General features: G+C 31.7%; 3 protein-coding genes across 3 annotated transcripts; all 3 read left to right on the top strand.

Moving 5' to 3' along the window:
* The first annotated feature begins 13,083 nt into the window (after positions 1-13,083).
* On the top strand, positions 13,084-13,569 carry LOC128041026 (protein MAIN-LIKE 2-like). Its single transcript, XM_052630310.1, has one exon. The coding sequence runs from the start codon at positions 13,084-13,086 to the stop codon at positions 13,567-13,569; it is 486 nt and encodes a 161-aa protein (XP_052486270.1).
* Positions 13,570-15,005: 1,436 nt separating this feature from the next.
* On the top strand, positions 15,006-17,258 carry LOC105771167 (protein NUCLEAR FUSION DEFECTIVE 4). Its single transcript, XM_012592580.2, has one exon. The coding sequence runs from the start codon at positions 15,226-15,228 to the stop codon at positions 17,086-17,088; it is 1,863 nt and encodes a 620-aa protein (XP_012448034.1). The 5' UTR covers positions 15,006-15,225; the 3' UTR covers positions 17,089-17,258.
* A 2,157-nt stretch (positions 17,259-19,415) lies between these two features.
* Positions 19,416-22,868, top strand: LOC128041025 (uncharacterized). The gene is made up of 3 exons (XM_052630309.1): positions 19,416-19,939; positions 20,097-20,437; positions 22,829-22,868. The coding sequence occupies exons 1-3, from the start codon at positions 19,913-19,915 to the stop codon at positions 22,866-22,868; spliced, it is 408 nt and encodes a 135-aa protein (XP_052486269.1). The 5' UTR covers positions 19,416-19,912.
* The last annotated feature ends 2,296 nt before the right edge of the window (positions 22,869-25,164 follow it).

Here is a 25,164-nt window from a genome sequence, read left to right as displayed (position 1 = left end):
TGACGAGGCTAATTTCGTCCTAAAGCTGAAAATGGGTTTAGTTGGCTAAGGTTTGGGACATGTTGGTATTTGATAAATTAAATAATGTAGAAATGGTGAAAAGATGGGTGATGTGATTGAGTATGGGGGTGGAAAAAATAAATATATTAAAGTGGGGGGGTTGAAAAGGGGAATTTGAAAAAAGAGTTGTAAATGGTAAGTAGTAACTAGCTGGAAGTTTTAGGAATTGAAAGTTAAAGAAACTAAAGACAATAAATAAATTTGTGAAAAGTTGAAAATAAAGGTGAAATGGATGGTTGGCCACTGGAACTAATAAATTGAAGGAAAACAAACTAAGAAATAACAAAGGCTACGTAAGAAAGGAGAGAATTGAAAGACAAAAGCTAAATATTTTTTGATTGATGAATTAATGAACAATACAAGCTCTATTTATACTAGGGGATTTACTAAATTAGGAGCCAACTAGTCATAGAAAATTAAGGAAAAATATCCCATAATAAAATAAATCCCAAAATAATCTCCCCCACTAAGTCAACAAAATTTTCAGCTAATTAATATTGGAAAAATTCTACTTTGGCCCTCATTCTTTGCTTCTTTCTTCAATTTGACCCAATTGTTTTCTTTTTCTTCTATTTAGCCCCAAATTGTATTCCAGCACAAAATTCAATAAATATGGCAAAATTAGTGGTGCATTCTCATAAATTAACCAAATTAATTACATAAAATATGTAACTTTAGCATTTAATCAGCGTCAAACTTCCACAGAGAGTATAAGAATAAAGAATGGCACAGAGAAATCATGAGAATTGGTAAAAAAATATTGTTCCAAAATTGATATGATCATATTTTATTTTTCGAATCAATTTGTATTTTTTTCAAGATTTATCAATTTGTATTTTTAAATTTATTTTTTCTAAATTTATAACAGTGTAATTATTTTAAAATAGTTGTTCGAAATTGCATACACATGGTACAAGTTTGAATCGTGAAGATTCAAGCAAAGGTTCTCGAGGCTTGAAGCTTAGATGTCATTATTACCCGAAAATTACTGCCTTCTTCAGTGGTTGGGTAGTATGGAGAACTGGCAGTGGATTCAAAGTTACGATAGTGGGTTTCGGTATGGTCAGATGACAACCAACCTCGTAGAGGGTGTTAACTCGGTCTTGAGGTGTACACGTCATTTGTTAATTTCTATTGTTTTCTTGGAACCATTCTATAGACTAACCACGTTAATGCCAATGATGGGGCTGAGACAAGTAAAGCAGATAGAGGTCGGGCACGTGTACGTTGAAGGTGTCTGAAGGCAATGAAAGTCAACGTGAATAAGGGGCGAAGGATGAACGCAGAATTGTATTTGCGCAACTCGAAAACTTTTCGGGTTCAAAAGCACGTCGACCGTTGTTCGAGTCTTCTGCCCAGGTCGTATACAATTGATATGCAAAATAGGTGTTGCGAGTGTGGGTTGTTCCAGACTCTTCGATATTCGTTTGCGCATGTTCATGTAACATGTGCGTGTGAAAATCTAGACATCGAATAATTCATAGACGAGGTTTACACACTTCAACACACATTGCGTACCTGGGCCAATAAATTTCCAATAATATCAGATGTCTCCAACTGGGAAGTTTCGCCACTTGCTTTCGAGTTGCTGCCGAACCGTAATCTCCGTAAACATCGTAAAGGTCGACCACAGTCGACGAGGATTCGAAATGACATGGATGTCAGGGAGACAAGCGAACCTAAACGTGCACGGTATGCCGAACATCCGGCCACAACCGATCCACTTGCCCACATCATGTTTATGTTCTCAATCAATCTTCTCGTAGTGCCAAATTGGAAGATGAAGAGTGATTTCTTAATTTCTCATGATTCAATTAATGTATAAATTAAAGTATAGATAATTTCCCATGATTTCTTAATTTCAATTACAAAATCAATTTAAAGATTAAATAAATAATAATAATTTAAAACATTTCAATTGAAAGATTAAAACCAACTAATAAACCAATTAAAGTATAGATAATTTCAATTAAAACATAAAATATTAAATACATTAAGTTTAACTTGATAATTAAAGTTTAAATTAAAAATTAATTGGATTCCTTAATTTTAATTACAAAATCAATTTAAAGGTTAAATAAAAATAATTTAATACGTTTCAATTGAATAACCAATTAAAGTATAGATAATTTCAATTAAAAATAAAATTAAATACATAAAGTTTAACTTAATAATTAAAGTTTAAATTAAAATTTAATTTAATTTCTTAATTTTAATTTAAAAATCCATTTAAAGATTAAATAAAAATAATTTAATACATTTCAATTGAATAGATTATAACCAATTAAAGTATAGATAATTTCAGTTAAAAATAAAAATTAAATACATAAAGTTTAACTTAATAATTAAAGTTTAAATTAAAATTTAATTGAATTTTTAATTTTAATTTAAAAAACAATTTCAAGATTAAATAAAAATAATTTAATACATTTCAATAGAATAGATTATAGCCAATTAGATTATAACCAATTAAAGTATAGATAATTTCAATTAAAAAATAAAAATTAAATACATAAAGTTTAACTTAATAATTAAAGTCCACGTAGGTGGAATATTGATGCCGGACGTAAATTAAAATAAAGTCCACATCATGTACCTCCCCTTTCTAGAAGACTTGGCCTAAGCTGGTAATTATAGTTGGGGATCTGCAGTACTGGCGTACTTATACCGCAAGCTTTGTCGAGCAACAAAGACATCCACAAAGACCATGGGCGGTTGCTACCTTCTACTACAGTTGTGAGCCTTATACCGGATGCCATTTCTCGGAGATGTGAGCCACCAACCGCTATCCTACCCACTTGTAAATAGGTGATTTATCATTCGACTGTACATTTTGTTTATTAATTTTATAGTACTTTTTGCATGAAACAAAATAAAAATCGAAAATATTCACGTGTATTTCAGATGGGCAACGGTACCGGGAATTGGACGATCATACACCGTGCCCGTGTACTGCCAGATGATAGAGACTCACTCTGGGGATAAAGTAAAATACGCTTTCGAGTTTTTTCTCCGAATACAGTATTTTCGAAAAAAAGAAATAAACTTAGCTAAAAACGTTTGCTCTATACTGTGCAATTCCTATAGATGTCGTATTCGGACAAAAAAATTACACCACTCATACCATCATAGGTTCACGATCAGCAAGCTCTATTCGTGACAAACGTTCTATTGATTAATTTTCATATGGTCAAGTGGCATGCCGCGGATCGGGTCTTAAGACAGTTCGGTTGCATGCAACCTATCCCGGACCCTCCATACAACTTCAAAGAAATACACGGGATGGACAAAAATGGGGAGGGACCACATTAATTGAGCGAACAAACATGCTTCGTACATCATTCTGTGGAATGCCTAATATGAGAGGCGGCCCCGTTGTTTGTTTCGGAAACAGAGTTCATTCATTCATGCGAGTACTCAACATGGTATGTCGAAAACGAGTTGCCCTACATATACCAAGGTCGATACATGGTGATCTCAGAGCACGCGCAACCGAAATCTACTCGATGGTGTAGGACCGAAACACAAGTGCGTCATAATCGAGTTCCACCATTCAAGAACACAAAATCTGTCTCAAACCCCGATCCCGAGCCCAAATATGAATCATCCGAGGAAACCTCACAAACCCCCGATCCGAATCCTCCTTCATTCGAAGACATATTTGGCGACGACCTTGAGCCTCAACACTCAGCACACTCCGGATTTGGCGACGACCTTGAGCTTCAACACTCAGCACTCTCCGGATTGTTCTCACACCACCCGGAGCTCCAACGGCAAGCACCTACACCTAATATTGAGGATATTTTTGGCTCGGCACCTCCGGTCTCGCAATACCCCTTTACCCCCAACGATGGGGTATACGATTATACAACTTTCTTAAGTACACCGAGAAGGACACCGAAGGCCAGCCCGAGCAACTATCAAATGCCTCCTAAAGGTGCACACCTTCGCCAATAATGGCAACCCGATTGTTATACGTCGGCCCTGGGGACGTTGCCAGGATCTAGACAATTTTGATTTTTTTTTTTTGTAAATAATACATTTGTAATTATTCTTCCAATGCGAAAATTTTTTAATTTTTAACTTAATTATTTCTGGGCATAGATGAGTACAAAATAATAATCTGAAAAATAATAAGACCCAACAAAAATTACATATACAAGAAAATACGAACATCCTAGAAAATTAATATACGAAAATATATAATTCGACCAACAAATAACACAGACTAATTTTTATTTACATATACAAAATTAATACAAATATTTTAGAAACTTGATATACAAAAATATAAAATTCGACCACCAAATAATACAAACTAAATTTGATTTACGGATACAAAAATAATACAAACATTTTGAATAGTAGTTTCTCCACAGTTAGCCATCTTCTACTTGAATCAGGTCTATGCATTTAGTAAATTTGACCTTATTCCGTCGTATTCTTTAATTGTAACCGGTCTACACAGTTCGCAATTTATGGCAGAGGAAGTCATCCAACCTTTGATGGCATAGCCTTTACAAGTTCACGTGACAGTATATAATTCAACTCCGTTACAACATGGCAATATATAATTCAACCCTGAAATTCGGTTGTACATTCCCACACACTACCATCTGCAAAATCCATTACATCACACCTATTTGATGATACACTCCCAAATATGGTATCCTCATTTGATGGTATGTTCCCAAACACTCCCATTTGAAGATAATCTTAACAATTTTTTCCCCATCCAATTACAATACCACAACCAAATAGCTTCCATATATTAGACCTAAGAGGGTGCCAACCATCAATGTCCTAACACCCCAAAAAAAAATTTCAAATCTAGTACTAGGGTGTCGGCCATCAGTGTCTCAGCACCCAAATTTTTTTTTTCAAATCGGGTACAAGAGTGCCAGCCATCAGTGTCCCAGTACTCGAAAAAAATTGGTCCTCGAAAAAGTTGATGCCGACCATCTAGTACCCCCAACCCAAAAATTTTTTTATCTGATAAAGTGGGTGCCAACCATCATGTGCCAACACCCAAAAAATTTTAATTTTTTAATATTATAAAGTGGTACTGGCTACTTATTCCCCCAACCAATATTTTTTTTCAAATACTGGTATAAATGTATACCAGTGTGGTACCGTATGAAAAAAAATACTTAGGTGTCGGTCATTAAGTCCCCCAACTCCAAAAATTAATTTTTTTTAAGCCTAACACAATCATCCGGCAATGATTGGGTCCAAAATCAAGGTGGTACCGAGCATTAAGTCTCCCAACCCCATTTTACTATTCATTTCAAGTCATTTGGATGATTATTTTTAACATGAGTCATTTTTATAATTTTTGTTTTGGTCGTTTTAATAAAATAACCCGTAAGTTGTCTTCCATTTGTTATCCAATTTCAAAATGTCATCCTATTCTAAAATGGAAATACTCAACTTTAGCTTTAACTTTTAAGTATTTAATTTTGAATAAAATTATTATAAATTTGATTTGATTCGATTCGATTGAATCTTAATACTGAGCCTATCAACCGTGAAAAGAATTAATCAAATTGGGATAAAAATTATGTTGTGTGGATACCTAGAATAACAATTCTATATAAAGCTTCTAGAAAAGTTTAATTGCTATCTGAGATGCTCCTTTAAGTTAAAAATCAAGTTTAGTTTCAAAAGCACGTGTATTAGACGAAAGGCATCATTTCATATCTTTGAAAACTTTAAATCCCAAATTTAATATAATTGGTTCATTAGTAATATATAAAAGTAATATCCGATCCATATATTTCTTTTCATATAAAAGTTATAATTTTTCAACTCTTTAATAATAAAATAATACATTTCAAAGCATTTAAATTCATATTGAAACCGATATTTTAATGGTAGTATTTGCAATGTTTTTAACTAACCGGACCACTATACAAGTTCGTTCTTTTTACGAAAAATACTCTTTGAATGCTTTTTGCTTTCATAAATATATTCTTCTTTTAATCTCTATAAGAATATATTGTGAAGTCAATTTCAGCATCTTTATTTATAAAAGCTAAAATGGGAGACTTAAATTACCCACAAAAATTGGGTAAGTTTGGTTCTTTCCATGTATAAATTATAAGAATATATTAAAATAAAATAAATTTATATTATTAACTCAGGATTCACCTTAAATCCAATTTAAATTATAATAAAATGAAAATAAATCGACTATTACCTAACACAAGTCTTAAATAAATTATTCATTAAAAAACTACTCTTTAAGTTAGAATGTTTGTATTCATCATTTGGCATTCTCTCCTAATTTCAAAGTTAATGTTTACAAATTCAACAAGAAGAAATAATTTGTGTTTCGGCAACGAAGATGTAAACAACATCAGACGCTTCTGGAGGAGTTGATAAGTCTTCATTCTCAGTTTCAATCATATCATCAATCATACAAAACATGGCACCGTTTTTGAATCTTTTTGTTGCAATCAATTTTATTCAGCTTTAAAAGTATTTTCACCATTGTACGAGTTTAAACTTTAAAAATAATATTGTCGAGAAAGATAATTATGAACTCTAAAAAGTTTAATCTCTATACAATAATATCGATATTGAAAATATCTTAATTTATTAAAAAAAACCCAAATTCCAATGTGTTCTAAATCTGTTTAATATGGTAAATTTAAATTTGAATAGATGGAAAAATTAATATTTTTATTTAAATTTAATTATAAAAATAGATTAATATCACTACAAAATATTTTATTATTTTATTATTTTAAGAATAGTAGAATGGGTCATTCTAGTTAGTTAAAACTTTAACAAAAGTGAAAATTTTAAGTTCGAATCTTCAATATTGAGACTTATCATGTGTAATTATATGCGTGGATTCTTAAGTTTTACTATATGTTGTTAACATGTAAATCTTAATTCAATTATATTTTGTATTGTTTCAAATCTTAATCCTATAATTGTTTGACTCCATACTTTGTAATTGCTTCAACTTGCATATATACTTTGATTTTACTTGTAAATTTTCAAGAAAAAAATTTGTAGATTAATAATTTATAATATATAAATTTTGAAACATTTGAATATTCGTATGGATTGCATTTTCTTTCTAATACGTCATTTTGCAATTTTTTTCAACGTATCATTCTGCATTCATAGGTGTTGTGTAGTTGGTGCTTTGGTATGGCGCCGATGTCAGCCCGTGTTGCTGCCTGCGTGTCTCCGTCTCTTGACATCCTCAATGTGAATCTGAATCTAAATATAATATATAAATTTGAATTTTGGTGAATAATAAAGTCAAATTTGAGAAGTGCAAATTTAAACCACCTACTATTTTTAACAATTCAATAAACAAAACATGTTCTACTAAATGATGTGATGTTCCAAATAAAAGTCTGGTAATAAATCAATTGCTTTCAATTTCTTTTTTATTCTTTAATTGCTTTCAATTATTGATGTTATTTGTAATTTAAAAAAAAACGTTGGATATTCAAAGAGTTTAAAGATATTTTTGGATAGGCGATACGTTTACTTCCGGTAAGGTTAAAAACAATGGTGATGATGAAATTAGTTATTGTAACTATTAGGTAAAATATTCCACCGCTCCACAATCACCGCCCATCCAAAAGAAGCTAAAGACTTTACCTATTGAGTTACGGGTTTAGAAAATTAAATAATAATTAAAATTAATTAATATTATTAATATATTTTTTAAATAGTAAAATGAATTGATGAGTAGAGTTTGATTTGAGTTTATGTAACATCCGGAAAATCGAGTTAGAAAAAATTGAGTTTTGAAATCAAGAGTGGTTATTTCTCGATTTTGAGTCTAGATTTTGGAAATTTTTTATAAGTAAATTGATTTGGTTCAGTGGTTAAATATTCTTGTTATGCATGTGAGGTTTTGGGTTCAAATCCTATTTCTTGAAATTTTGCTATTTTTAATTAAAACCCTATCTTTGGACGTATGAGTTATTAGTTAATTTTGATAAATTGATGACAACAATAAATTTAGTATTTAATGGTTAAGCTTTTGTGTACTCTTTAGTTTGGTGTTCGAATTCTTGTGTAAGCAGTAGGCAAATGTTATATTTTGAATTGCTTTGTGTGGTAAATAGTTTATTTTTATTGGTTAATTAAACTTCCCAAAATCGTCTTGTGTTTATTCCACATTCATTTTCCATTTCTTTTCCACCATTTCTTCTCTGTTTCTTTATTTTTTTCTTCAATTTGATTCTTCTCTTCAAGTTACCTTTCTTTTTGCTACGTTACGCCAGATTGATTCTGTACAGGGTTTGACTTCTCTTGCCTAGTTCAACCGGTTGTCGGTAAGTTTCGATTTAAGATTTTGTGTTGAAAGTTTTTCGACGTAGCTTCGGTTTTGGACGCTAATCTTAGCGATTTGTTTATGAATGAGTCATCTGATTTATCACTATAATGTCATTTTAGGGACAAGAATTTATCCTTGTTGCTTCTGCATCGAATCCGTAACAGATGGGTAACAAAAACCTGAATTTCTGGAATTTAAGAACGTCAAAAAATATGGCCTTCGACGCCACATGGCCGTCTGCCAAACCGTGTGGTAGGCCGTGTGATGATGTGGTAGGCCATGTGGTAGACCATGTGAGGCACTGTTTAGGATCACACAGGCTAGGGACACAGGCGTCTAAAGGTGAATTTTGATGTTATTTGTAATTAAAAAAAGCCCAATTATGGTTGGATATTCAAAGAGCCTAAAGGTGTCTTTGGATGGGCGATGAGTTTATCTTTGGTAAGGTTAAAAACAATGATGACGATGAGATTAGTTATTGTAACTGTGAGGTAAAATATTCTACCGCACCACAACCACCGCCCATCCAAAAGAAGCCAAAGACTTTACCTATTGAGTTGTACATGTTTAGAAAATTAAATAATAATGAAAATTAATTAAAATTATTAATATATTTTTTTTAAATAGTAAAATGAATTGATGAGAAGAGTTTTATTTGAGTTCAAGTATAAAAAAAATTATGTTCAGAAAAAATCTATGCATATAATTACACATGATAGGTCTCAAACCTAGATACTTAAAACTCGGTATCCTCATCTTTACCAACTAAACCAAAGCCTCATTGGTTACTTTTATATACTTTAAATGCATTTAAAAGAGTTAGTCCATATCTTTTCGTGTAATTCAATGAGGATATGTGCTCAACCCATGAGATAAAATATTTTAAAAATAAATTTAAAATAATTAATATACATATTACTCACAATTTTAATTCAAAATTAGCATCTAATTCTAAATAATTAGTATAGTTCTCGGCCCTTCGCATTGGGTTGACTATTTATTTTCTTAAAGTATAGAGTAAAAATTTTGAAGGTTAAAATATGATTTTAAGTTCATATACACTTTGTATATTTGTAATTTAATCTCCCTACTTTTATTTTTAAGAATTTAGTCCATTTATTTTTCAATTTAAAATTTGAGTCCAATTGTTACTATGATTAAAATTCTTCTATTAAATTATATGGTGTGACATTTTGAATTTTTAAAAATAAATTACTTGGTAGTTACGTAACAATATAAATAACGTTGTATAAAGATTTTTTCATTAAAAACACCATCCGAACTTGTCATTATAAAATATATTTTGTTGGAATAGTGTTTTAAAGAAAAATTAACATTAATGTTTTGATTGAAATAGTTAAACTATTTAAAATAACTAATTACATTATAAATGTTGAGGACCAAATTATATCAAACTTAAATTATATAGATTAAATCTCAAGTTTAAGCATAATCTAAGGACCAAAATTGAAATTTTACCATTACATTATAATGTCAAAATGTAACGCAAACCTAAAATAGAAAAAAGGAAGCCACGTGTAGCCTCTAAAACTCTTAAGGCGTTTAAATTATACATAATCATATAATATTTTGATAAAAAAGTTAACTATATTAACTATTTGGACTAATTAATAATATTATAAAAATATAGGGATTAAATTATGTTTGAAATTAAAATATAAAGATTATGAAATCTAAACCTAATAAAAACCTAAACTATAATTTAATAATTTTTTTACAATGTAGAAAAGAAATTAACAAGTGAGGTCTTTTATATATAGTTATATAGATTATGATGAATTTAATTTGATATTTAATAAAAGATAAATAGATAATGTTGATTTAATTATGGATGGTAAAACTTGGATTGTCTCATGGATTTTGATTAGGAGTGGATTTTTTTGTTTGAAAAGTGGATGCGGGATGGGGTGAGATGGATTTTTTTTTTATTTTTTTTTGGATAGTGAATGTGAAATGATTATGATAATTACTTTCCTTGCTCCGACTCCAACTCGTTTCACTATATACACTTATCATTTTATCCTTGTATATGTAAACAATAAGGGGAAAATGTAATAATATAATATAGAAAAAAAAACATATATTTTATACTTAAATATTGTTTAAAGAATTATGTTTAAATATTTACTTACTTTAAAAAGATTGAAAAGAATTAAAGTTAAATAACAACAATTAAATTGAAGCAGAACGAGATGGGGTAGAGACGAATGCATCCAACATTCATGGAGGTAGTATTAGATTTCAAGATTATAGAATCATAATGGAGCAGAGTGTGCCAATTGTGGAGCGATAATAAATTTAGCAATATCCACCCCACCCCACTTCATTATCATCCCTAAATTTAATGAAATTTAAGTTTACTATTAATTAAATATATTAAAAATCTTGATGGTAGTTATAATATGATTTATGAACACTTGTAATGAAGACCAATAATAATTAAACAAATCATAGTTGAAAAATATTTGAAGTTAGAGGTATCTAAGAATCAGATTGAGTCGGATCATACGTAGAATATTCAATTCATTAATTAAATAAGTGTAAGTAGAAAATAATAAATAAAGAAACATTGACTAAACTGCTTCATCAAACTCTGATAATTGACTTGTTTTATATTTGAAAATTGAAAAATCAATAAAGGGTGCAGTACAGCACATCCTCAAACTAATTATATTATAAACTTAAATAATAAGTTAATCTGTTATTGATGTTGATGTTATAATATAAGTCAATATATCATGGTTTATTTGGTATTTGGTTCTTACTTATTTAAGGTTTTCTTAATAATTTAATTATAGTTTCAAATCATATTTGTTCTTTTTAACACAATGTCTACAACTCTCAATCTATAAAGAGAAAGATAGTGCGCTTCAACGCACTCGAACCTATGCCCTCTTACATTGAATACTAACATATAATTTATGATACATTACAAAATTCTCAATCACTAATCATATATACACATATCATCACAATCTTAATTGTTTGAAATTTCCTCTTTATAATCTTATATTTTTATCATAAGATTACAAATTATTTTGAAACAAAACATGAAGTTTAAATATGAGATAAATTTTAAAATTATATATGAATTTTATTCAACATGTAATTTGATACATAAATTTCGATTTGATGTAATTATACACATGAAACTTAATTTTGATTCAAATGTACACAAAAGATCTTGGTTTTGATTTTGATTCAATCATGCGTATTTAGAAAAATAAATACATTGATTTATTTTTACATTGAATAAATATTGTATGTGTGTAAATTTAAAATGACGTATATTGATAATTATGTTAATATTTTGTAAAATTAAATTAAATCAAACTAAAATTTCATTTATAAAATTGAATAAAATTAGAGTTTATGTATAGCTTTACACATTAAATTAAAATTTATGTCTTTTTTTATATAAAAAAACTAATAGAAGATAAGCTTCAAAATTTTTATTATATAGGAAAAACTATTGAAACTTCTACACTTCAAAAATTGAGATGGAATTGAAAACCGCATATTTGATATTAATTAAATTGAAAATTTGAGTCATAGACGTCTTTGTTTATTTTATCCTCACATGATTGTATTTAAAATATTTTATATTATTTATATATTTTGATGCATTAATAACTCATATTTATGTCATGTTAGGGTTTGTGTCGTGTTTTAATTATTTTTACCTTACAATTAAATAATAATTAGTAACTTATAATTATATTGTGTTTACTTTACAAGCTGTAAAAAAACTAATATACGTATGTATGTATCCAATACTCAATTAAGTCTAGCCTTGCAGATTGGTATATAAATAATCGAAACAGAAAATTATATTGACTATATAGGTTTGGGATTAATTTTTGTTTAATCCAAATAAATTCATTTATCTTTGAAAATGTTTTATAAATAAATCCTGAATTAAGTGTAAGTTTTGAACATGAACATAAAGTTTGGGATTAAAAAGCAAAGATGGAATATTGTAGGGAAAGTAACTATCCAAAGAAGCTTCCATTAATTAGCATCCCTTTTCCCAAAGAATATATGCAACATAGTTATCAATTTAAAGAGATTCTTCAAAAGATTAATAGGTTTAACTATCTCTATTCCAATTATGTTATTATATGTTTAAATGAAATCAATATTGTTATATTCTCACATTTAAATAAATCTATTCGTATATGAATTTTCATCTTTAATTTTTAAAGTTATACAAATTTATGCTTTTTATGTTAAATAAATAATTATTTGTATTAAATTAGATTTTATTTTATTAAATCATATGTTTATTGTTATTTAACTTTTGTAGTTATCGAAATGTTGGTTTAGGGTAAGTTGTTGTTTTATAGAAAATGTGCATTTCTAACTAATTATTGATTTGGAAATTATTAAGTAATTATTGTATGCAGAATGTTATGAAATATATGTTTAGGGTTTGAAAATTGTATTTCCGAGTATGGCATGGCTTAGATTGAATCACGTGTTGGATGAACTGCAACATGTTGTAAATTTAATTTAATAGTTATGATATTTTAAAAATATATGTAATTTTTTATTTTATTGATTAACTAAATAAATTGATAGGATGTTGATCACATCCTTCATAACCAGGGCCAAGCTTAGCTTGATTTAGGGGCGATAGATTATCAAATTCGTGAATATATGAACGTTTTCAGATTTGGGTATGTCTTGAAATGAGGTCATGCACAATTTTCCCAGATTTGACAGCTACATTGATTGAACGGTGGGGACTGGAGACGCGTACTTTCCATCTAACGTTAGGAAAGTGTACTATCACCCTCAAAGACATCGCTTTCATTCTCTGGTCACCCATTGATGGGTTGGTCGTAGCAGGGGATACTAGAATGCCTTTGACTGATGTTTGTAATGATTACCTTGGAGCAATTCCTCTGGATGATAAGATTGTAGGGTTGTTTATCCTACATGCATGGTTGGACCAGGTCCTGAAAGTGTTAACGGTGGTTGTGGTAGTTATAGACGTGCAGTATGCTGCCCGAGCATTAATACTGAGGCTTATTGCAACCATATTGATGGTAGATAAATTTGGCAATCAGGTCCTTTTCCATTACCTGATTTTACTACAAAACTTATTTGCTGCTGGAGGATATAAATGGGAATTTTATGTACTTGTAATACCATATACCCAACCAAATCGTTAGATTTGAATTACAAGATGTCACATTCGTTGTCGGAGCAACTACGATCAGAATACAATACAATTTACAACATTAAACATTCTAATAAAATAAGTATATAAAACGATTCATTTTCATTTTTTAATTTTATACGAGCTTACGAAAACTCTAATACTAACCAGAGATGAAATTAAGACTAAACTGTAATGTTTACGAGCAAATCTAACCCTAAGTAATTCTAAGCGCCAGTAAAGAAAAAGGTATCTACAATGAGATCGTTGTTCCCACTTTTAACCTTTTTATGGGTTTTCTGAATTATATATAATTCGCAGAGGTTGAGAGTGTGAAGTTTGCATTCACTGTTTTTGTATTATTAATAAAGTATTACTTTTCAATACACAATTTACGTATATATTATATAATAATTATGAAAATTTTATTATTATAGAAATGACATAAATTTATTTCATATATAATGATATAATCAATATATGTAAACTTTGTTATCTTAAACATATTTTAATTATTATTTGATATAAAAAATTAATATACTTTAATATTTAATATAAACCCATTTTAAAATAAATATATAACCAAATTTTATAATAATTTATTATTTTATACAAAATATTAAAACATATAACTTTAAGTTTTATATAAATTTGATTAGTATAAAATTTATATGAATTAATCATAAATATGTGAATAATAAAAATAAAAATAATCAAAATTCAATATTTATTTTAAAAAGTATTAATATAAATTCCATATATAATTTATTTAATATGAAATACAATTACTTATTATATTTATAATTTAATTTAATAATTTCTAGCCTCACGCTGCGATTGAATATAAATACATAGTCCATCATTGAATTTAATTTTATTATAGTAATTAATTTTACTGTAACTTATTTCTATTTTCATTGCCACCTTAAATTATTTGTTTTCTCATACTTTTATTTAATAATCATATTAAATTTTAATTAAATTTAAAATTGAACAATTAAGAATCCTTAAATAATAATGAAAATTCGATACAAAACGTTGCTATATTGTACAAGAAGAAAAAAAACAAAAGAGAAAGAATCTTTGTCCAAATTGGCGGCTGATAATATTCCACACGAATGCAAAATGAAGTTAAACTTGGATAAGATTTCAAACTAAGAAACCATTTAATCTTTAATTATACTGAAATAAATTTTGGATTAGAATCTAAATCAACATAACATTTTCGTATATTTTCAAATTCCACCCTTTTGTAAAAACAAAATCAAAACAATACAAAAAAATTATGTTCATTCTATTTTAGTTCACACCCTTACTTTTATTAAATATTAATTAATTACTGTTTAAGAATATCTTAATTGAATTTAGCAAATAATACATTAAAGTTTATTCCTTTCTATAGATGGTACACAACAATCTTTTTTTTTTCATTTTAACTCCAAAATTCTAGTAAGTAATAACTTACCCAAAGTTTTCCAAGAGTAATTGAGAGAGTCAACAACTGAGTCTCTCCATAAACGATTCCCCGATCCTTTCTTTTGATCCTTCCCATGCAATTTCTCACTTTTCCTTCTCTATAAATTGACCCATATGTTCCCATACTCTTAAAACATCAATCTTGTTAAATTTACTGCAATTTGAAGCAGCATTATAAGAAAGCTTGCCAAAAATGGTGGTTGCAGGGCCAGGTTTCGGTGGTGGTGGCAAGTTAAGCATGAAAAGCTTCGCCGTTCAGGTCCTTACAGGGCCATGGCTAATCTTTTTCGGGTCAGTGTTGATCATGTCCGCTGCTGGTGCCACCTACATATTCAGCCTCTACTCCAGTGAGATTAAAAAATCATTAGGATATGATCAAACGACCCTCAATCTGCTTAGTTTCTTCAAGGACGTAGGCTCCAACGTCGGTGTCCTCGCCGGCCTGATGGCCGAGGTGACGCCGCCATGGTTCGTGCTATCGGTCGGGGCGGTCCTCAACTTCTTCGGCTACTTCATGATGTGGTTGGCCGTCACCAAACGGATAGCTAGGCCTCAAGTTTGGCAGATGTGTTTGTACATTTGCATCGGTGCCAACTCTCAAGCGTTTGCTAACACGGGGTCTCTTGTCACCTGCGTCAAGAATTTCCCGAAAAGCCGAGGCGTCGTGTTGGGGATACTTAAAGGTTACGTTGGACTCAGTGGTGCCATCCTCACTCAGTTGTACCATGCCTTTTATGGCGACGACTCAAAGGCCTTGATATTGCTTATTGGTTGGCTACCGGCAGTCATTTCGATTTGTTTCGTCGGTACAATTCGGATCATGAAGGTGGCTCACCAGGGTAACGAGGTCAAAGTTTTCTATAAATTCCTTTACATTTCTCTTGGCCTTGCTTCTTTCTTGATGATCATCATCATTTTCGAGAAAAAATACTTCTTCACAAGGCCTGAATATGGTGGCAGTGCCGCCATGGTAGCTTTCTTGCTGTTTTTGCCACTTGGTGTTGTGATCATGGAAGAATACAAGCTTTGGGTGGCCAAAAACAAGGCCTTAAATGACCCTTCGCCATTGAAAATTGTCACTGAGAAGCCAAGTTCCGAGGCCGTAACACCTTCGTCATCAACCGCGGCAACGGTTTTATCCGAGTCGAGCAACGATCAAGCCGATGTCTCCTGCTGGAAAACAGCATTCAATGCGCCCAATAGAGGAGATGACTACACAATTTTGCAGGCACTTTTCAGCCTTGACATGATCATTCTTTTCTTAGCAACAACTTGTGGTATAGGGGGTACCTTAACAGCAATTGACAATTTGGGGCAAATTGGGACCTCCCTAGGGTACCCAACAAGAAGCATAAGTACATTTGTATCCCTTGTGAGCATATGGAATTATTTGGGCAGGGTTGTAGCAGGTTTTGTCTCAGAATTTTTCTTGATGAAGTACAAGTTTCCTAGGCCCCTAATGCTCACCTTAATCATGCTGGTCTCTTGTGTTGGTCACCTTTTGATAGTTTTCGATGTCCCTGGAGGCGTTTATGTTGCATCGGTCATCATTGGATTTTGCTTTGGGGCTCAATGGCCATTACTTTTTGCTATCATTTCTGAAATTTTCGGCCTCAAATACTATTCAACTTTGTACAATTTTGGGTCAGTGGCAAGCCCAGTTGGGTCATATTTGCTTAGTGTGAAATTGACTGGGAATGTGTATGATAATGAAGCTAGGAAGCAAATGAAAGCTTTGGGGATTTCAAGGAATGATGGTGAAGATCTTGATTGCCATGGGGTCGAGTGTTTCAGATTGTCATTCATTATCATTACAGCAGTCACAGTGTTTGGCACTTTTATTTCATTTCTTTTGGCTTATAGGACAAGGAAATTTTATAAGGGTGACATTTACAAAAAATTTAACGAAGATGCAAAAATGGTCAAGACGGAAATGTCGTCCACCATAAATACAGATGGATTGCCAGAGGTAAAAGCAGCCGAAAATGGCATCAATCATGCGGAGGGAAAAGGTGCTGGAAACAGCCTTGGACCGGAGGAGATAAAGGCAGGGTAGGGTTGTGTTACTATTTAAAACCTCTAACAAGTATATGATAGGTTTTCTTTGTGTTTTTCATATATATAGATTTTCTTTATACATATAGTTTTTGTTAGGTATGCAAACCCAAAAGGAGTTGTATTATAAATTTTACATGGTTTTGAATAAGAACAATCGAGGTTTGACAACTTTGGAAACTATTGATTTGATATCACAGCCATTCATTCATATATGAATATTCATTTTATTTACTTTTGGATATATCAATGTTTGAAAATAAATAAACAAAATACACTATTAGTGGAGTATAGTAAAATATTTTAAAAAAGAAATATATAGCAATTTTTTAAGAGACTTGTAGAATAAAATAATACATTACTAATGTACTAAATACAAACTTATAAACAAATACGATGTATTTTAATTAAAATTTGCATTAAAATGTATTTTTTTCATTTGCAAATTATTATAAACTTTATAATTTTTAGTATCAACGTACTAATTAGGAAGAAAAAAATATAAATGAAATTTTAAAATTTCTTTTATATAAAATAAATAATTGAGATATTCATAAAGGATAGTGGAAAATTAATTAGCACCTGTCATGTATGCAATTACATATTAATATTTTTTTTCTTTAGTACACTACACCAAAACAGGCTTTTAGCAGCACTTTTAGTGGCGTTTGGACAAAAAAACGCCGGTAAAAATCGAGCATTAGCGGCGCTTGTAAGAAAGCGGTAAGGTTTTCGTCGACCGTCACAGTCCTCTACCGTCGCACTCCTCTGCCGTCGCTAGGGTAAATCGGTAAGGTTTTCGTCTTTCTCTCCTGCACATAAATTGTTTTGCACCTGGTTCCGTCTGTCTTACAACCGCACATACACTGTTTTACACCTTCATTGATAACTCAATGCGCAAATTGTTGATGGGTTTTAGAAAAATTTTCACTATCCTGTTTAGGACAAAAAAGATTGCAAATTTCTTCTTAGAATATTATCTATGGAACCTTGCATAATTTTCAACATAATTTGTTTATATCCTGTTTGTAGTTTAAAGTAGTTTGAAACTGTTCATAATTTTCACTATCCTGTTTAGCTTGCTGGGTTGGAAGGAGAAAGCTATTCTTTGGCGTGGAAGGTAATTTTTTTGCCGCTAGCTTGCTGCGTCTTTCGCTGCAGAACTTGGCTATTCTTTGGCGTGGAAGGTAAATTTTTATTCTTCTGTTGTAATGTATCAGCCTTAGTTTGATTGAATGAACGGAATTTTTTGAAGGTAAATTTTCTATTGCAAACAAAAGGTTTTGTAGTTAATCATCTTGCTCTTCGAGGTACTGATATAGCCGTTGCATTTAGGCGCTTTTGACATGTATTATGCAAATCCCCAAATGGTTTTAAGCAAGTGGACTTTGTTTATTTACTAATAGTTCTTTTAGCCAATGCAAATTTCATTATTTAATACTAGTTATTTTTAAAATGGATTTATAACATATGAATATTAATATAAAATAAGTTAATATTTTTGAAACATAATGTCTTATTGCTCACGAAATCCTATTTTTGAAAGGCCTAAATTTTTTGTAGTTAATGAAAATGGTTGCTATAGAATATATTTTACGAATTATGATGTAGTAAGCTTTTACGATTGTATAACTATATGTAATATCATAATATAAATGTATTTTCTTATTATATATTTCAACTATTTTATATGTGCTATTATTGTTGTAATTGGTTACTAAGTTTTCAACTATTTATGTGTATTGCAGATAAAATGCCTAGAAGAAAAGTGCGAGATCTAAGCATTGTTCAAAATACTCCAAACTCGGCAGAAACAAATAGTACTGAACAACAGACTGCTATTGGATCTTTGAATGTTCCGATTACACCTGACGAACCTACAGAAATTCAAAGTAATTTAACAGTTAATTTACATGCGTGTTGGCTTATTGTTTATTTATTTTTAAAATTCTTATATTATAATATAACATTTTCAGCTGAAAGTGGTGGGACGCGCAGAGTTCGAGGACGTACGCTACTTAGGGATTTATACGAGTTAGATCCAGTCGAGCGTGTCAAAGTATGCAGTAACAGTTTTGGTCAGCCTGTTGGATCAGAAGCTCAACTTCTAGCAGGATACTTGGGCATTCTAGCACGAAATGCAAATATGTTGCCTATCAACTACGAGTCGTGGCATAAAATACCCGATAGTAACAAAAATTAAGCTCTCAATAATATTAAGGTAACAAAACGTTAATGTCATTTATAATTCTTGGGTTTAAGTTTCATTTATATTTATTTTCTTAACTTGTGTTTTTTGTAGGCGATGTTTGCTCTAGATGTCTCGAATACTTATGTAAAGAAGGCATTTGGAAAAAGATGGAGAGACCGTAAAAGTACTTTAAAGAAATATTATTTTAAGACAAAAACAACCGTCGACGAGAAATTACAAAATGTCCCGCCAGGAATGCTGAGGTACCAATGGGAAGAGGCGGTTAGATTTTGGATTTCGAGGAAAGGAGAGGTATGTGTTACTACAAAAATCTTGTAATTATTTTGGTTTATAGTATTTACTATTTACGTACTAATAATTTCATAACATAGGATCGTGAGTGAGTTGGAAAAAGTAGTAGGCAGAAACAGAAATTCACTCACACAGCTAGGTCGAAAAGTTTTGCTTGTGTAGCTGAGGCCGAGGTATTTTGAATTTTTTAATACTGTCAAATATTTATTACTTTCTATTAAATAATATTTTTACTACTATATTGTAGGAATTGTCGTCTGGTCAAAAATTTGGACGTCTTCAACTTTTTGACATTACACATAAGAAGAAAGATGGATCTCCTATGACTCCTGAAGCTGCAGAAATTATGGTACGTTTGCTTAATACAATTTGACTTCTTTTAATTATTTATAGTGTTTATTTTATAATGGTTTAATTCATTGCTTGTAATGCAAATATTGTTAAGTTATGTTGCATTTATTTTTTTAATATATATTGCGTTCCTCACTATGTGATTTATTTATTAGGAAAAACTAAAGGATAAAAAGGTGGAGTACAAAGTGATTGCTTCCAGTAATAGTTTTGTTCATATTGACGACATTGATAACCGGATTATTACTGAAGTTTTGGGTCCTGAAAGGTATGGTCGGGTTCGATTTCAAGGATCTTTTGTTAACCCAACCCAATATTTTGGATCCAGCTCGCAACGTTACATGCCTTCGGAGAGTCAGGCTCAAGCTGAAGTTCAGAGGTTAAGAGACCAGATGGCTCAGATGCAAGCAACCACAACTGAACAAATTACACAACTTAAAGCGGAGGCAGCAGCGAGGGAAGTAGAGCAGAGCAGAAAGTACGACGAACTCCAACAGCAGCTTCAAAATATGATGAAGATGTTTCAGCAGTCGCAACATCCTCCGTCATAGTGTATTGTATAAATATTTTTATCATTTTAACTTTTAACATTTTTGTAAAAATAATATAAGTTATATTTTATTTATTGATATTAATATTATTTTATTCGTTTAATTTTAAATATTATATATATTTATTGCTTTTGGCTGGCTTATATTTTGGTTGCTTTTGATTTGTTGTTACAGGAGGGCTGAGAATATAAAAAAATCTATTTTAAAAAAATCCCAAAATTAGTGGCGTTTTTAGAAAAGCGCCGCTAAAAGTCATTGTCTTTAGCGGCGTTTTTTAAAAAAGCGTCGCTAAAAGTCATGGCCTATAGCGGCGTTTGTAGGAAAAGCGCCGCTAAAGGTCATGGCCTATAGCGGCGTTTGTGGGAAAAGTGCCGCTAAAGGTCGTGGCCTATAGCGGCGTTTGTAGGAAAAGCGCCGCTAAAGGTCGTGGCCTATAGCGGGGTTTGTGAGAAAAGCACCGCTAAAGGTCATGGCCTATAGCGGCGTTTGTGGGAAAGGCGCCGCTAAAGGTCATGGCCTATAGCAGCGTTTGTGGGTAATGCGCCGCTAAAGGTCATGGCCTATAGCGGCGTTTGTGGGTAAAGTGTCGCTAAAGGTTATGGCCTATAGCGGTGTTTATTTCTAAAAACGCCGCAAATGTTAGCGACGCTGTCAATAGAGGCATTTTTTTTGCGGTGCTTTCCAAATCGTTGCAAATACTTTTAGCGACGCTTTGTCTAAAAAAGCACCGCTAAAAACCTGTTTTGGTGTAGTGGTATCAAATTAATCCTTTTTATAAATAGTTTTAAATGATATGTATAAAAAAGAATGGAATCTATTTATATTATTGTAAAATTTAAGTAATTTTATATCATTATGTAATTTTTTATATGATTAAATTTTAACGATTCAACTATCATATTTCATGCCCCATTCATATAAATCACGACGTCAAGTTTGATATAAATTTAAATTTTCTAACTATTCACTTTATGCGAAAAAAAAATTCCAACCGTTAGATATATATTAATATAGACAATATTTTAGATCAATATAATAGAGATATTGGATCGATTCAAAAATTTACATGTATAACGAGTGCAAATATCTTAATAAATTCAATGATTGGATCTTTAAAATATTATTTGTATGAAAAATTATGGAAGGATATAAAACCACTTCAATTTACATCGATATAAATGAATTCCTCCCTATAAAATTAATATGTAAGATTTTTAAATTTCCCAATTGAATATGAAACAATAATAAATAAATAAACAATAATAGTTTGCGGTGGTCGCTCATTGAGAAACTACATGAGATCATCACTATAAATTAAGACTTTTCGACTTGAGCAGTTGAGTTGGAGAAGTTTATTGGTCTTGTAAATTTTTTACTTGAGATTAGGGTGTAATCAAGTTAAGTCGAGTTCAAATAATTCAAGTTTAAATTTGAGTTCGATTTGAAATTTAGAGTTCGATATTCAGTTCGAGCTCGATTGAACATTTATTTTTAAGTTCAAGCTCTGCTCAAGATACAATTGACCTCGATTAAGCTCGTTTACCAATTTTTGTATTCAAGCTCAAGTTTTCGACTTAATAATTAACCTTAGGGTTAATAATATATATTAAGGGAAATAAGTAATTTATAATATTAAAATATGGAAAGCTCGATAAAGCTCACGAGCTGTTCAAGTCAAATATTATTAAGCTCAAATTTGGCTCGATCGATAGCTCGAGTTGCTCAAATTGAATTAGAAATTATGTTTAATCGAACTCGATTAAATTGTGAGTACCAATGTCTCATCCATTTCCCTAGTTGAGATCTAGGATTAAACTGAATAAATTAAAAGGTATTATTGGATTAACTATGGTTGGGTTGAAGGTGTTGTCTACCATAGATGAATGTAACACCCTAAACCTGACCTAGATGAAAAGACCAAGTCTAGGATGTCACACCTCTGTTCGGTGCTCGCTGACCCCCACCAGAACTACTACCACCCCTACCGGTACCCTGACCTCTAGATGGTTGTGGAGTTACCCTCGGAGGTTGAATAGTGCTCGTAGTCGCAACTAGTGCCAGAGCTGGAAACTGATTAGGTCGGTGAAGGCAGTCTCAAACTAAGTGATCCATTGACCCACAACAGAGACAAGCCTCAGATTTCCTCCAACACTCGCCCGAATGGCGTCTCCTGTAATTAGCATAGCGCGGGATCACATTAGAAGCAACTGACACCTCGTTCCTAGGAGGTCCGTCAGATCTAGCCCATTTCTTAGGGCGTTAAATAGAACCAGAAGGACCTAAATCTTTCCTCCCCTTACTTTGAGCTCTCTCTCAATCTTTTCTTTTGCGTTCAGTGCGCTTGACTTCCTCCACTATTTTGGCCTTGTCAACTAAAACCGCAAACACTCGCTCCCTCTAATGAGCTATCAAAACACGCAGATCATATTGTAGTCCGTCCTCAAACCACACGCATTTATCATACTCAGTCACAACTAGTGCTCGAGCATACTTGCTTAATCTTAAAAACTCAGCCTCGTACTCCGCTATGGACCTCTCCCCCTGAACCAGTTTCATAAACTCGCGTCTACGAGCCTCAACATAGCTAGCCCCTACGTACTTACCCTGAAAGGTGCTCTTAAAGTAATCCCAAGTAATCATTTTAGGTTGGGTGCCCTGCTCGACTATCAGCCACCACTGGTAAGCCTCGTCTCGAAGAAGAGATACAACACCTCTTAGTATTTGTGCAGGTGTATAGTTGATGTCGTTTATGATGCGCTTGGTAGCCTCGAGCCAGTACTTAGCCACAGTAAGAGTGACTTTAGTGACGCCTCTAAACAATTTGGCACTGTTCAATAGGAGCAATTCAGTAACCGACCCTCGAACTCCAGGTCTAGCACAGGTCCCAGTGACCCTCTCCAGTACTCGTAGCATTGCTTAGGATACAAGATCGCCCTCAGTTGGCACAGTCTAAGACCCTGTCTCAACAGTAGAAATACCACTGGTCTCGCTGGTCTCCAAAACGGGTATGCTACCCATGGAAGATGACTCAACTTGAACTCCCCCATGATGCCCATGACACCTACGTACCCTCGCCCACGACTTCCTGGTGAACTCATACTTTTCAGTGTCTACAATGTCAAAAGCACACAGATTAATTCAATATTTCCATCATAAATCTCATAACAGTTTATTTCAAGTTGCAGAATTAACCAACAAAAACCAGTTATCACAATACAATATACACACAACATATCAGGAGAAGTACTTACAGGCGCAGCGTTGGAGACTCAGTCCTTTGCAAAACTAGTAATTCAGCTTATTATATAAAAATACTTTATTTAAAACACCTTTTTATAAAAACAGAGGCCCAATTACATAGTCCGAGTGTTGTTAAACCTGGCTCTGATCCTACTAAATAAAAAACCCTAAACCCGGCCTAGACGGAAAGACCAAGTCTAAAATGTCAAACGAACTTGCCAGAAAATAGATACACTTAAAGTCGGTTTAACTGATAAGTAAATAAGTCTTAAAATCATTAACCATTCAACATAATTCAAACTTAAAACTTAAAGTCAGAAAACAATAACAAATTTAAACACACACACACATATATATAAAATAGGACCATTAGATGGTCGAGTCTCGCGTCTGCATGGTACTTAATCCTAGGAGGTTCCTAAAATTCATTCAGTCGAGTTAGTACGGTGCAACCTGATGTGGAATATAAATACTCAACATATATAAAATAACTTAGATATCATTAAGAGTTCAAACAACACGCTCAATCCTATTCGATTAGATTAACAGTTCACAATAGTTTCGAATACAAAGCAATTCAGATACACAGTAGATTAGATACAGAAACAAATTCATATGCAAATACAGATACAGACGCAATTATCCTACCCTCATCTGCTACACACCATCTCCGACCAACCCAACACACCAATAGGTATATAATACCCATCCAGCCCTACACACCTCATAATGTCAATACGACACATTACAGTGTTTACAATCTCACTATCAGATCAGACATAATTTCGGGTGGTTTGACCACCAAATCAGTACAGAACACTTCTTTCAATCCATAATTCTCACCCCATGCAAATGTAGAGAACAGATAACCAATATTTATGTATTCTTATGCAGATACAATCATACAATTCCAATATATCAAAGGGTTGAAATTCTTACAAATTGTCTTATACGGGGTATGTAAAACCAATTTATAATCATAATAAAGTAGATCATACAATCTAGTTTAGTTCATACACATCCTACAGATGACTTACACCTTTGTCGTACAAAAATTATGGCGATAACAGAAATTTGTCGATTCTGGCTCACATGCTCATGTGGGTGCTTGTGTGACTCCACACTGTAACAGCTCGTTTTTAGTGAAATAGGAATAGTGGTTTTGCGACCACAAATCTGAGGCCGAAAGAAAATTTATTTAAATATTATTTTATGTTTTATAGTATGATAGAAATATTGTATAAAAATTTCGTTAAGAAATTTTACCGCTTACATGTCTAATTTGATAAAAGGACTAAATTGCATAAAGTGCAAAAATTGAATTCTAATAGCTAAAGGTATTAAATAGCTATGGAATTTTAAATTGGAGGTCCTTATATAGTAAATAGACCATTTAGAGTAGTTAGTGGATAAGAATGATTATTCATCATTG

The sequence above is a fragment of the Gossypium raimondii genome, chromosome 5 (genome assembly GCF_025698545.1).
Source record: "Gossypium raimondii isolate GPD5lz chromosome 5, ASM2569854v1, whole genome shotgun sequence".
NCBI classification, from domain to species: Eukaryota; Viridiplantae; Streptophyta; class Magnoliopsida; order Malvales; family Malvaceae; genus Gossypium; species Gossypium raimondii.
Note: the sequence above shows the minus strand (reverse complement) of the source record. Positions and strands in the feature narration are given on the sequence as shown.